At 42.8% G+C, this 14,690-nt stretch overlaps 1 protein-coding gene across 6 annotated transcripts in view; it reads left to right on the top strand.

The window, feature by feature from the left end:
- The first annotated feature begins 1,390 nt into the window (after positions 1-1,390).
- The window catches only part of CDC42BPB (CDC42 binding protein kinase beta), a 141,519-nt gene continuing 128,219 nt past the window's right edge, over positions 1,391-14,690 (top strand). For all 6 annotated transcript variants that reach the window (XM_089522590.1, XM_089522587.1, XM_089522589.1 and 3 more), the window contains exon 1: positions 1,391-2,501. In XM_089522590.1, the coding sequence (XP_089378716.1) occupies positions 2,324-2,501 (178 nt within the window). In that variant the 5' untranslated portion in view covers positions 1,391-2,323. The remainder of the gene's footprint in view (positions 2,502-14,690) is intronic.

Here is a 14,690-nt window from a genome sequence, read left to right as displayed (position 1 = left end):
GGGGTATAAATAAATTATTATTATTATTAATTCTGCAGCGTAGATGTACTTTCAGTCCTAGAGAACCCAATGGATGTTACTCCCAAGTATGGATAGGCTCCAGCATCTACTTTCTCTCTGAACATTTAGTCTTCCTTCCAAAGAACACCACCAACCCATTGAAGTACCCACACTGGAGAGGGGGGGATAAACTGCGCCTTGCAGACCTTTATGCCGAAATTCAACATGGGAAGCATTCCCTAAGCACAGGTTTTTTGAGAAAGGCTGTTGTTGTTGTTGTGAACTGTCCTTCAGTTGGCTTTGACTCATGGCAACCCTATGGAAGAGACCTCTCCCAGAGCCCATGCCCTCCACTCTCCTGCTTTGCTCCAGGACTTGAGTCCAACCATCTGGCCTCCCTCTCCCTTTGCTGCCCTCCAACTGTCTAATGACTCATTCCTTCTCATGATGTGGCCGAAGTAGACCAGCTTCACTTTAGGTCCACAACGCAGCTGCTGCAGAAATCATCCCGTCTGAGAGGGCTTTGGCTGCCCTGGCTGAGTGTGAGGGGATGCCGCCGCGACTGTGGTCCTGTGAGACATTTAGCCTTTATGAAGATCTTCTCAAGGACTGGGCCCCTCTGCTTCTCCCTTGTTCCCAGGGGGAAGGTTAAGGCAGGGGAGGAAGCAGAGAACACCTTCCCAGGGCGGCGGCAGTGCAGGCATTACGCACGGGGCTTCCTGGGCAAGTTTCTTCAGAGGGGGTTTGCCATGACTGCCATCCTCTGAGGCTGAGAGAGTGTGACTTGCCCAAGGTCACCCAGTGGGCTTCAATGGCTGAGCAGGGATTAGATGCCCTCAGGGAGAAAAGCCTATAGACAAAACCCCTGAGACGCTTTGAACGCTTAAAAGCGCCACACAGATGCTCATACTGAACGTCAAGGAATATACAAATATATATTGTATATTATATATTAATATATATATATATTATTATTATTATTATTATTATTCTATCACTAATCTGATAGTATAATAAAATGAGGGGATGGACGGAGGCCTGGTGGATGTGCGGCGAAAGTGCCGACCAGAATCTCAACGCTCCTTTTGCCAAACATTCCAAAGGGATGGAATCCGAGACTGAGAAAACCCTCCTGACTGGCTTCCCGATTGCGCAGGGAACGAATCTGCCGAGGGCACTTTCCCCGGCTCTCTTTCCCTCGCTCTGTTGCCCGGATGATCATATCCAGGGTGACCGTTTCCTCCCCTTCCCGCACACCCCACTCTTAGGAACTACGGAAGGCGGCTGGTTCCAATCCCTCCCGGCTCTTTCGTCTCCTCCTTCTCCTCAGGATGTTCCCTAAACTACGGTCCAGCCCAGCCTGGTCCCAAACGCGCATGCGCGGCGGAGAGGGGAAATAGTGAAAGGCTGGTTAGTGTAGGTTCTGAAGGAGTCTTGGTCCCAAACGCGCATGCGTGGCAGAGAAGAGTGGGAAGGGGGTGAGTGTTAGAAGGCCGGTTAGTGTCCTAGTCCCAAACTCGCATGCATGGCAAAGGAATGAGGGATGGAGGCGAGGGTTAGAAGGCCGGTCACACTTCTAAGTCTCGGTCCCAAGCGCGCATGCGCGGCAAAGAAAAGTGGTGGGAGTGAGTGGTAGAAGGGCGGGTTAGTATCCTGGTCCCAAGCGCGCATGCGCGGCTGAGAAAAGGGACGGGGGAGAGAGTTAGAACAGGCCGGTCAGAATTCTGAATCTTGGTCCGAAACGCGCATGCGCGGCAGAAGAAAGGGGGAGGGGAGAGAGTTAGAAGGCCGGTCAGTGTCAGTTCTGTCTTGATCCCAAACGCGCATGCGCGGCAGAGGAAAATAGGGGCGGGGGTATGTGTGAGTGTTAGAAGGCCGGTTAGTGCCCTGGTCCCAAGTGCGCATGCGCGATAAAGGAGAGGGGAGGAGGCCATAGAAGGCCGGTCAGTGTCCGTTCTGAGGGGGAAGCCTAGCTCCCGAACGCGCGTGCGCAGCGGCGGAGACGGGAGGAGGGCGCGCCCGTTCGTGTCCGCACAGCCCTTAATTCCTGTCAGCTTCGGCGGCGGCGGCGGCGGTTCTTGTGAGGGCTGCTCTATCCCCCGGTTGCCAGGGGAAGCGAGAGGGCGTTCCCGGCCCATGGACCAGCCGGGCCTGGAGCCGAATCCGGAGGGAGAGGAGGGGGCCGCCTCAGGGAAGAAGGCGGAGGTGGCCGTCGCCAGGCGCTGAGGAGCCTGAGGAGGCGGCGGCCTCCCTCCCTCCCTCCCTCCCTCCCCGGCCTTCAGCCTCCTTCCTGGGACCCACGGAGCAGCCTTCCTCGTCCGCCATGTCGGCCAAGGTGCGGCTGAAGAAGCTGGAGCAGCTGCTGCTGGACGGGCCCCGGCGCCACGAGAGCGCGCTGAGCGTGGAGGCGCTGCTGGACCTCCTGGTCGGGCTCTACACCGAGTGCAGCCGGGACTCGCCCCTCCGCAGGGACAGGCTGGTCTCCGACTTCCTCGAGTGGGGTGAGAGCCAGAGAGAGAGAGAGGCCGGGCCGCGGGGGGCCAGGTGGGGGGGTGGGGGTGCGCCGCCGGGGCTTTGTCCGGGCCTCAGTTCCGGAGCCTGGGTTTTCCGAATGGAGGACCGTGGAAGAGTTGGGAGGGACACCCCCCTCTTCCTGGGATCTGTGACTTGTGTGAGAGCTCTCTCTGACAGAACTACTCTTCCCACAATTCATAGAGTTGGGAGAGGCCCCAATCCTGGGAGCTGTACTTTGTTGTGGCCCCAGAACGCTCTCTTGTCAGGGAAGGCAGAATGTCACACTAGACTACACTTGCCAGAAGTCACAGAATGCTGGAGTTGGGAGAGACCTGAAGGGGGGCCACCCAGCCCCACCCCATTCTGCCAGGCAGGAAGATACAATCAACGCCTCTGTTTAAAGACCTCCAAAGAAGGAGACTCCACCACTCATGGAGGGAGTGTCTTCCACTGTTGGACAGCCTTGACTGTCAGGAAGTTCTTCCTAATGTTGAGCTGGAATTGCTTTTCCTGTATATTGCTTTGGTTGCAAATTAGATTGTTCGTGCTAAAGATTAATTTTTTAAAAATAATAAATGTAAGTTCCTTCTTGAAATTAGATGCAAAGGAGAGACAGAGTTAGGTGTCATCACCTAACTCTAAAGCTCTGGATAACCGCTCCCAGCAGTTTCATGTAGATGTTGAATAGCATGAAGGATAAAACTCAGCCTGAGCAGACCCTGCTAGCTTCTAGCCAAGAAATCAAACTAGAATCCTCAAGCACCACCTTCTGAGTTTACCCCTCCAAGAAGGACTGAAACCATAGCAAAAGAGTCCCATTCCAGAGAGGCTGCTTAGAAGAATTCTATGGTATAAAAAGCTGCTAAGAAGTCCAGAAGAACCAACAGGGATACATTCCCCTGTTAAGATGATGATGATGATGATAATAATTTTATACCCCACCCAATCACAAGTATCCCAGCATTGGTCAATCATTAAGGTGACCAAAGCTGTCTGTGCCCCATAACCACATCTGAAGCCAAATGTTAGTCTCCGGGTATATGATTTTCATAGTAGGCAACTTATTATAATTATGCATTTTGTTAACTTGCATTCTGATTGTGCAAATTCAGCACGTTAATCCTTGCACTTTCCCTTACTGTTATGTTTCAACCCTAACACAAATGAAGAGTTGTTGTTTAAGTACCTTTAATCTAGGATTTTCCAGGACAAACAGCAACCCTATTTCAGTGCCTTCTCCAGAAGATCTAGCATACTTCTTTATGCAAGTCAATGCTGAGGGGTGGGTGGGCTTATAACCACATTCACACCCCAAGTTTAGTTTCAGTACATGAGCAGATGAACTTCTGCTCTCTTCTGATTTCTCCTCAGTGATGGGTGATAAGAGACTGTTTAAAGCCCAGGAAGCTGTTGCACAGAAAGAGATAATGAAACAGATCAAAGGAAATATGGAATACCAGCCAGAGTTGTCTCAACATAGGTTGCCTGCTGATTTTTGGCTTCAGATTTGCAGGAGATTGCGGAATATAGTCTATGGCACATAATGGACTTGCTTCATAAGGGGTGATGGCAAAGCCCAAACAGTTTGACCAGCATCACATATACTTAATGAGCAATCATGAGAGATAGAAAAAGTCTTGTACACATTACTGTTACGCCATGTTTACAGCCTAACACTAAACTGGCTTTCCCTTCTCTATTGTTAACTGCCCTTGATTCAGTACTGACTCATGGCAACCCTGTGATGGGAGACATCTCCAAGAGTTCCTGTCCTCCACTGCTCTACTTAGGTCCTACAGGCTCAGGCCTGACTTAGGTCCTGCAGACTCTTTGATCTCCAAGGCATCTCCAAGCCCCCCTGCCTTTCACTGCGTTGTGGATGGGTGAAAATTGACCAGTGTGGAGGGGACACATCCAGGGGTATATTTGGCTTCCATGGAGAGTTCTGGTTTGATCTGTTCAAGGACCCATTTGTTTTTGTTTTTTTTTCTTTTTGGCTGTTCATGAGATACTCAGCACTCTTCTCCGACTTCCTCAAGTGGGGTGAGAAAGAGTTGTTGGCTGGAATGAACAGGTGGTAAGCAATCAGGGTGGAGGGGACACATTCAGGGGTATCCATGTGGGCCATGTTTGTTGTTGCCAATTGCCCTTGGGTTGACTCCCAATTCATGGCAACCCTTTGGTTGAGGTATCTCCAAGATCTCCTATCCTCCACTGCTCTGCTCATGTATTGTAGATTCAGGCCCGTGACCTTCCTGTTTGAGTCTATCACCTAATGTGCAGTCTTCCTTTCTTTCTTCTACCCTCTACCTTTCCTAAGATGATTAAGCTGCTCTGAGTCCCAGTCTTGGGAAAAGAGCGGGATGTAAATAAATACAATAAATCAATAAATTATTGTCTTTTCTAATGCCTTCTCATGATGTGGCCAAAGTATGATAGCCTCAATTTAATCATTTTGGCTTCCAGGGAAGATTTCAAGCTTTATCTGTTCAAAGACCGTTTTGTTTGTCTTTTTGACTGTCTTCAGTATCCACAGTGTTCCTCTCCAGCACCACATCTGAAATGAGTTGATTTTCTTCTTATCTGCTTTCTTCATTGTCCAGCTCTCACATCTGTACTTGGTAATAGGGAATACAATGGCTTGCATGATTCTAACTTTATTTATTTATATTTATTTATTTAGGTATTTATATCCCGCCCTTCAGCCCTAATGGCTCTCAGGGCGGCTTACATTTATTATTTTTAATCAGACAGTTCCCTGCCCTCAGGCTTACAATCTAAAAGACACGAAACAAAAGGAGAAGGGAATGGTGGAGGGAAAGGGGATGAGGTCCAGTGGTTCTTCTCTCCCTCTGAGGCCTGGACCAAGGCAGATGGATTGGAGGGAGGGCTCTTCCTTCTTCCAGGCTAGTCCTGATGGAGCTGGACCTGCCTGGTGAACTCCCTCTCAGGCCGGCAGATGACAGTTATGGAGGGCGGAAAAACTTTAGTATTCAGTTTTTCATTTTTACACTTTGCAATCTTGTCTAGTTCTTTCCTAGCTGACCTTCCCATTCCTAGTTGTCTTCTGATTTCTTGACTGCATTCTCCTTTCTAAACAATGTTTGATCCAAGGTATGGTGAAGTACAATAACATCCAAAACCCATAAAATACTGATACCTTTATAAGGCCAACCAAAATGCAGAGGTGGGACTTGAAGTCATCTTTATTGATCTGCAGCTGTTCTGTCCAGGCTTCATCCATGCCTGGTTAAGCCCCCTTTGAGCTTGGTAGAGCTCACTTCCAAGTAGATGTGCTTGGGACAAATCTCCTGATTTGTTTTTGAGATGTCAGATGTGCTGCTCTGAAAATAGAGTTTGTGTTTATGGGAGCCTGGGATTGAGGTGAGGGAGGAGATAGTGCCTTAACCTGTACAAAGAGATCTGTGTGCTGGCCTGTCAACTGAGATTGACAATTGTTGTTGTTACATGTCTTCAAGTCATTTCCAACTTACGATGATCCTAAGGCAAACCTGTCATGCTGGCTTATTCTACCAATATCTGGGGGTAATGGTAGCAATGTGGGGGATATTTGAAGGGAAAGGAGGCATATTCTTTGTCCCAGTGGGACAATCCTAGTGGAAAAAGGAGTGGATTCATTCTCAGCTGAGGTGTGGTGGTGATTTGAGGTGGATATATAGAATCATGGAGTCCAACTCTCTGCCAGGCAGAAGAAAAGAATTAAAACACCTCTGACAGATGGCTATCCAGCCTCTGTTTTAAAACCTCCAAAGAAGGAGACTCTCCCACTCTCCCAGGGAGTATGTTCCACTGTTGAACAGCTCTTACTGTTAGGAAGTTCTTATTAATGTTTAGGTGGAATCTGTTTTCCTGTATTTGGTATCCATTGCTCCATGTCCTAGTCTCTGGAGCAGCAGAAAACAAGCCTGCTCCATCCTCAACATGACAACCCTTCAAATATTTCAACAGAGCTATTATATCGCCTTTTAACTTTCTCTTCTCCCGGCTAAACATACTCAGCTCCCTAAGTCACTCCTCATAGGGCATAGTTTCCAGACCTTTCACCATTTTGGTTGCCTTCCTCTACATGCTCCAGCTTGTTGCTTTATAAACAGGGATACTGGAAATAGTTTGACAGCTGAAATGAGAAAGGTGTGTAATACCATTTGGGATCAGTGGTACTTATGTGTAGGTAAGGCATCTCATCACATGGTTTATCCATGTGATGAGAAAAGCAGCAACAATACCCAGTAAGAGAGCTATTCTGTTTGTAGGGTCTGGCATGGAACAGATCATAGGTATTCATGGGATGAATGTAGCTTATTGGTTAGCTTTCCATGATAATAATGTGAGAATGCTAACAATAACAAAGGCGAAGGAAAGGGTGTTCAATGACCATTTATAAACAAGGGGTTGCATCAGATTATGAAACATGGAGTAGATAAAGGATGGAAGAACAGAGATTTGAAATAGGTTGAGAATATAATAACAGGTCTGTATATTTGCATCAGCTGAGACCCAGTAGCAGCTTTGTGGCTTGGAATAAGAGATGATGGGATGAGATGACAACATTATCCAGAAGATGATTGTGGACAGTTGTAGAATGCACTGATATGTTGGGGTCAGTCTGTAAAGCTCAGCCAAGTGAGATATGGTCTGCTGATCGGCACTGTCCTTGTGTAAGGAGTGGAAAAGTTGTGGTGTGAAGAACTAGAATTGTCCAGTTCTGAAATACTAGTTTTTGGTTTCAGGCAGCAGCAAGGACTGGTCCAGACCAGAGTGAGAGAAAAAGAACAGTTGCAAAACCACATCGTATTGTGATTGTTGGCTGGTACTATTGGCTGTTACATGACACAAGCCGTTTAGAGTGGAAATAGATAACTGATGTGCAATGAGAAGTAGGAGGCAGGACCTGTGCTGTCCACCTCCTGAAAGTGTCATTTCAGATTTAATTATTTATTTTATCTATGTCCTGCTTTTCTTCCAGTTTAAGTCCTGGATTGGCACCCTAGCCAGTAATGGGGTGGAGAGAAACCTCATATTATCATAGGAGAATCATAGTGGATTATTGGGGGATACCTAACGTAAATTCAGGACTAGAGGTTTATCTAAAGATCTGTCTGATTGCTGATTTAACAGTCAGAGTTGCTTTCCTATTTTTGAGAGAATAATAATAATAATAAATTTATTTATATACCGCCTTTCCAATAAGATCAAAGCGGTTTACAAAATTACAAAAAATACATAACACATACATGATTAACATAAACGAATAAATAAATTACCTAAACAGTACGTAACGTATACAAACTAAAATTCCATCCCTGATCCCTTAACTAAAATACACCCATCATTAAACAAAATTATACAAGGAAAGCAATATTAAATAAACTCAAATAACAAACATAACATAGTACCAAGATAAAAAAGAAAAGAAAAAAATATGAATAATACAAAATATAATACAAAGCATAACAACATATAACCAATTAACAATAATCAGATCTACACTAGGGAGATAAAAAGTTAATATGAAGAATCCTGTTGGATCAGACAAAGATCTGTACAACATCCTGTTTCTCTCAGTGTGGCCTGCTAGATGCCTATGGGAGGACTGAAAGCAGGATGTGGGTGCAATAGCACTCTCTCACTTGTGTCCCCCTGGGTGATGCCAACTGGTGATGAGTGGCATACTGCCTCTGATATGGAAAAGAGAGTCATTCTAAGCTAGTTCTAAAGGATAAGGACATATGAGATGCTGTAGCTGAAAGTTGGAGATGTAGAAATTAAGCACAATATTTTTGTTCAGGTATACTTTTATTGAGTTATTTCCTAAGATTCGATGGCTGTGTTCATGTGCTCTTTTTATTACTTTTGCTTCTTAGGGTGAGGATAGGCGTGGTAAAAAATGACGATAAATAAAAATGTACATAGGAAATATAGCACTGAAGTATCCTTGGCTTAGTGCCAGGCTCAGCTTAGCCTGAAATGCCAAGTTAATCCCATGACCTTTCTTAGCTCGTTCTACCTGGAATGGGTGGAGAAGAGGAAAAGAGAAGCAGGTACTCAGGTTCCACTCTTTCAATAGTATTTAGTGTTAGGTTGTCTCAGATTTGTTGTGAAGAGTATGTTCTTGAGCAAATTTCCAGAGACATGTAGCTGTTCTGGACAACTTTCATTATTATGGTAATTTAATACTGCAATAAATTTTGTGACAGATTCACACTGACAAGAAAGAGGGTACATCAGTTGAATAGAGAAAAGGACTCGGAGTTAATTTTAAAATATGCTTTCAGAAAGGAGAGACTTTGTAATAAAACCCTGGAATTGTATATCCGTTAGTATGTTCTCAGATGTTGAGGATTACTATTCTTAATTCTGGAAGTGCTTATCTGTCTCCTTTTGTGTGTAAAAGCTTGGTTCAAAATAAAATTGAAATTGTTTCAGGATTAGTTTGTTTTGAACAAGATTTATTGCTAAGAACAAATAACTTCCACTGAATAAATGCAGAGGATGAAATTAAGGATCTTTGGGGAAAGTCTTCTCTCCCTTTCCTTCACTCTTGTGGTTTTGTTTATTTTGTTAGAAGACATCTTTTAAAATGTATCGTACCTTCCCTTTCTCCCACTCAGAGAAAGGGAAGTGCTCGGCAGAGTATTCATGGATATAAGTGGTAAGGTACATTTTGCTTCCTTCTAGTTGTACTTAGTTGTGCACTAAAATGTGGGAACAGCTGGTTCTCAGTTTCTGTAGGGACCATTGCTCTTTGTTATACATTAACCAACTAAGAGGATTCACTTCCTGAAGTCATCTGTTGATGTCAATAATAAGATTGCCAACTGAATAATTAAACACTGTCCAACATCTGCTTTGGAAGCCTACAGCATTGATTATAGTGGATTCTTTCTGTTTTTGTCAGTCAGTTGATGGAGATAAATTCCCGTAATGAAGTTGCATTAATACATGGTTTACGCTTCTTGTAGAGGCCATTTGTGTATACTGGCTGATGGAAGAAATTGACTGGAGAATTTCTGGAGGAAAACACTCCTTGTTTCTGACCTCAGTAGTCCATGGTGTTATTGGCCCAGTTTGGGCAATCAAGATATTGGCATAGTAAAGACATGGGCTTCAGGCACTTGTGTGCAGCTGCTTCGCTACTCCCTTTGCACACAAGTGAAAAAACAAGCCAGGAACTGCAATTGACTATAGTTTTGCATTATGTCTGTACTTGGCAACCATGGTTAATGGCTTCCAAGTAAATTAGGCTGTGGGGGCCAGCTTGAAATTGTGGCTTCATACTCTTGTTTGTTTGGAGGATACTGCCTCTGTTTCTGATAAAGATGGAATGGGAAACTGTGATTAATGGTGTTTCCTGCTTTATTTCATTGCTTGTGCAAAAGGAGATGTTGTCATGAGCATGAGTATTATTAAGATGAGATTTTAGTCATCCATATTCAGCCCCACTGTTACTGATGACTGTATTAAAGATGGTTCATAGTCCCTACTCCTTAAATTGCTTTTTTAAAAGCTTGGTAATTTTGTCAAAGGAAAACTAGCACCGGGTCCTTTTATAGCAAGTAACTGAGGAGGAGCATGTGTTAATCAAAAACGCTAATGATATATACTGAATTTTTGTGTTTTCCCATCCCATTCTGTCTTAGGCTACCAGAAGCCAATATAAGTGTTTAAGAAACATAAAAGATTGCTGTATTGGCCAGTTGACTGATCAAATATTTTCAATTGGTTGTAGTTAAATATTCCATTAAACTAAAATGTTGCTCTGTGTAAGTGACACATTTTTGTGTCATTTGTTGGCAAGGAGAAGAGATAGGGCTCCCCTTCCCCCTGAAACTACAGCAGTAAGGAGCAAATCCAGCAGTGTAGCAGCATTTCTCCTACTTGTCAGCTTCTACCAGCGTAGGTATCTGAAAAAGATCAGAAAGAGTAATGATCAGTAAATTTCACTGCCTGACCACCCATGAATCCATGACTAAACTTAATGGTTGAGGGACTCAAGAGGTAAACCATCTACACATCATCTGCTTGTGATCTGTGTAGAGCTCCTATGGGGGGAGGTTGAACATAACTTGAGAAAGATAGCAGATGTTGAGAGCATGGGAAAAACTGATTGAAATACCTTTATATTACTGTATATACTCGACTATAAGTCACGCTCATGTATAAGTCAAGGTCATTTTTGGGGGCCAGACTTGTGGGTATTGGTATGACCTGTGTATAAGTTGAGGGCCAGACTTCAAGAGACAGCCCGGTTGGGGAGAGGCCTTCCCAGCGTCTCCCCAGCTGGGCTTTCCCTGCGGAGGCAGACCGACTCAGAAGAGGCTCGGGGAACGAAGGCTTGCCCTTCCTCCTCCTGTACTGACATGTGTATAAGTCGACCCTGGGTTTTTTGGGTCCATTTTTTGATGTAAATCTTTGACTTATACCTGAGTATATACATTCTTAGGTTAATGTATTAAAAATATATGACCAGTATTTGCCTATGCAAATAGCCAAATCTTTTGAGCTGTCAAATGCCCAAGACTACGTACTCCATTTTATTCATTAATTCATTTAAAATATTTATCTGTGCCATTTAATGCATATTACAGTGCTTGTTTGCATCATTGCCATGGCTTTTAGGTCATCTTGTTAAAACTGGCAAAAACAAAAAGATGCAGCTGGTCCAGCATTTAAATTATGACAGACCCTGAGGCTTTGTTTCATAGTGAGCATCTGATGACTTCTTTGCATCTTGTTGCTTGGTACCTGTGTTTTGAAGCAGGTGTTTAGTTTTGGGATCATTGCATTAAATTAAAGAAGAGGCATTTGTGATTGCCTGCTCAACCATTGTGGTCCTGTTAATATGGGGAATTTTGTCACATACATATAATTTCTAAGAAGTTTTTTTCTCTGTCTCTCTCGCTCTCCCCTTCTCTTAATTGATCTTGCCATACCCTAACAAGATCTATGCAAAATTTGCAATGTTGTGTGTATGTGCCTACAAGTCATCTGTTGACGTATGATGACCCCATTAATTTCATAGGGTTTTCTTAGGCAAGGCATACTCAGAGGTGGTTCTGAAATATAGCCTACAGCATCTGGTATTCATTGGTGATCTCTCATCCAAGTACTACCCAGGATTGAGTCTTGGTAGCTTCCAAGAGCAGACAGGATATGTTGCCTTTAGGGTATTTAGGCCTTTGTGTAAAGTTGTACAGTGTCTGTCTTCCATTCTGAAGTGTGCAGTGACCCCAACACCTAGTTGCACTCACTTTTAACATATCCAGCAGGCTATAGCATCAGATTAAAAGCGTTTCTAAAAATAAATAAATAAATAAATAAATAAATAAATAAACAAATAAATGATTGAAATACAGTTTTGAAGAACAATCAGTTCTATCAGAGTATATAATAGCATGTATTTAAAACCAGAACACTTTTCAGGCAATATCATTTCATATATTTTCCTAATACATATGCAAGATGTCTGAAGAAAGGTCCAAGTTATTTCTCTGACCTTCCATTTAGGCCACTGGTATAATAAAGAAACAACAACGACGTGCCAAATTGTTGAGTATTCTCAATTTTGTCAACATTCTTTGTAACTGTCAGTGACAGGTTTTATCTCCTCAGAAAATCCTTCTGCCTTTTAAGAAATGCACTGATAGACAAACTGTATCTTTGATTACTGAGCTTGCAGTGGAAGTTACATTGTGGCAAAATTAACAGATGGTTGAACATTAATTCACTTAAAATCACAGAGTTTGCTGCTAAATGTTTATGACATGCTCCTTCAATGTCATCTTTTACCAGGGTACTTCAGATAATGAAGGATTGTACAGTAGTTCCATAGAAAAGTACTGTAAATACTTTGCATTGAGAAAGTTCCAAGTTCAAGCGTTGGTATCTGGCTTGGAACCAGAAACTTTGGATAACTGTGCCCTGTTCCAATATACAGTATTGAGCTAAATGATTAATATATCTTTTCACATTTTGGCATCTTCCAGCTGTTTAGGAATATGACTTCCCTCATCCCCCAGCCAGCACATCCATGGTCATGTTGACTAGGAGTGATGAGAATTGTTCTGGGGAGTAGATCTGGGTAACTGGAAGCTTTTGGTACGTGTGTGTGTGTGCGCGTGCGTGCATGCGTTCGCACTAATTCCTCTCTACTTCCCAAAGATTTGGAGACTTATGAGACTGTCATAATGTATACCATTTTAATGTGAAAATGTGGATAATCCACATGTGGACTTTCAAACCTTTAAAGCCACAGATTAAAAATTTTCTGCATGCACGTTAACATTTCTGAAGCAAGCTGCTTTGGGGAGGAGTACAGTTTAAGACTGGAAGTGTGATACTATGTTGTTATTACTCTGTCAGATGTGACTAGAAGGTGTGAGAGTGTCTTATTTTTCCATCTGAATATGTTGAAATATGGAAGCTGAGAAGGATTAGACTTGACTGATGCATGGGTGAGGATTGTGGAAAAGGCAAAAAATAGTTTCACAGGAAGAGTAATCTGTTCAATTATTAATTCATGATTCCAGCTGGCAATTTATTTAAGCAGAATAGTTTAAGGCAGTGTTACTCAAAGCGATGGTCTGTAAACCACTGTGCATCCCTGAACTATTGTCTCTCAGTTGCTGGTGAGTTTTGAAGATTAAAAAAAAGAGTTTCAATCAGTGTCTGTGCACAATGGAGGCATATTGCTGGTCTTCATATCAGAACATAGCTTGCAAACCACTGATTTAAGGGAATACAATGCATTAAATATTTTTTTTCCAGACAAACCAAGAAAAAAAGAAGGAAATGCAATTTATGGTAGCATAACTGTGATGGCTGTAAGCTTGTATGCTCTTTCATCTGTCTTCTCTTGCATGCAAATTCTTTCCTTTGATCATAATTTTGAAATTATGTCCAAACCATAGGCATTGTGGTTCTAACCTCCAAAACCATTTCCAAGTCATAGTTCAAACATTACTTTGTGGTAGAGGACATGCCTTGCAAGCAGAACATCTTAGGTTCATTATTTGGCATCTCCAGATAGGACAAGGGAAAAAAATCTTGCCTGAAATCATGGAGAGCCATGTCAGTGTTGACAATACTAAATTAGATGCACCAGTGTTCTCAGTCAGTATGAGGCAGTTTCCTAAGTTCTTTTGGTTTTAAAAGAAAAATTAAAAAAACAAAGCAAGCCAAAGTCATAAATTATGCCATTTACATCCTGCTTTTTCCGTTAAAAATACTCAAAAGTTGTACACCCAAATCTGTAGTATGTCTGTAAATTTATTATAAAACACAGCCGGTAAACAGCACAATAGCTAGAATAAAAAGTAAAACTATATTAAAAAGCTGGTAGAATAGTTAAAAACAGTAGTAAACTTTCAATGACTGTCTGAATTTGCAGCCCATATTACGGATTGCCCTATGAAATCTCTGATGGGACAGTGTACAAAAGTTGTGGTGTCATGACTGCAAATGTTCTGTCCCTAATATTCATTGGCTTGATTCTCCAGTGGTGACAGAAGAGAGAGTATGGTCTTCAAAAGTAATCATAAACGTTAGGTAGGTTTATGAAGTGTAGATAGTCTGTTCAAAGCTTCCTCCTCGTTATTTTTGAGGAAATGGTTTTGAGGGGCTGCACACCACTTTGTGGAACCATCAAAGCTTCTCCTGGACCCATTTTGATCAGCTCCAAAAAACAGAGGAGGAAATTGAGATGCGAGTTGGGATGAGAGAGGGTTTGAACTCGTGACCTGCACGAAGTCCTTGAAATTAGGGTTTGAAGGATTAGAAGATGACATGTCAGCAAGGCTAGAGCCTTGATTACAGACTAAATATGTTACTGCTGGATGGCATACTGTAGTTGATAGTCCCCGGTTTATACAGAGTCACTGGCAAGCTCAAGTAATCAACTTGCATGGTTACATGTTTGACTCTATTAACCATATTTCTAAGGATGGTTTACACTATTTTTAATCTTCATCTAGGAAGTTGGAACATTTCAGTCCTCCAGAGAAGGCTGATGAAAACAATTTTAAAAAATCAGATTTGTTTTAAAAAATAAATCATTTTTAGTTTAAATTAATTTAAAAGTTTCCTTAAAATACTTACTAAAAACAGGAGGTCAAGTCAGAGATATCATCATGAGTACTAAATGTACAAGTTTAAAC

The sequence above is a fragment of the Sceloporus occidentalis genome, unplaced genomic scaffold, assembly GCF_023333645.1.
Source record: "Sceloporus occidentalis isolate IW3139 unplaced genomic scaffold, rSceOcc1.0.p SCAF_4, whole genome shotgun sequence".
Taxonomy (NCBI): Eukaryota; Metazoa; Chordata; class Lepidosauria; order Squamata; family Phrynosomatidae; genus Sceloporus; species Sceloporus occidentalis.
Note: the sequence above shows the minus strand (reverse complement) of the source record. Positions and strands in the feature narration are given on the sequence as shown.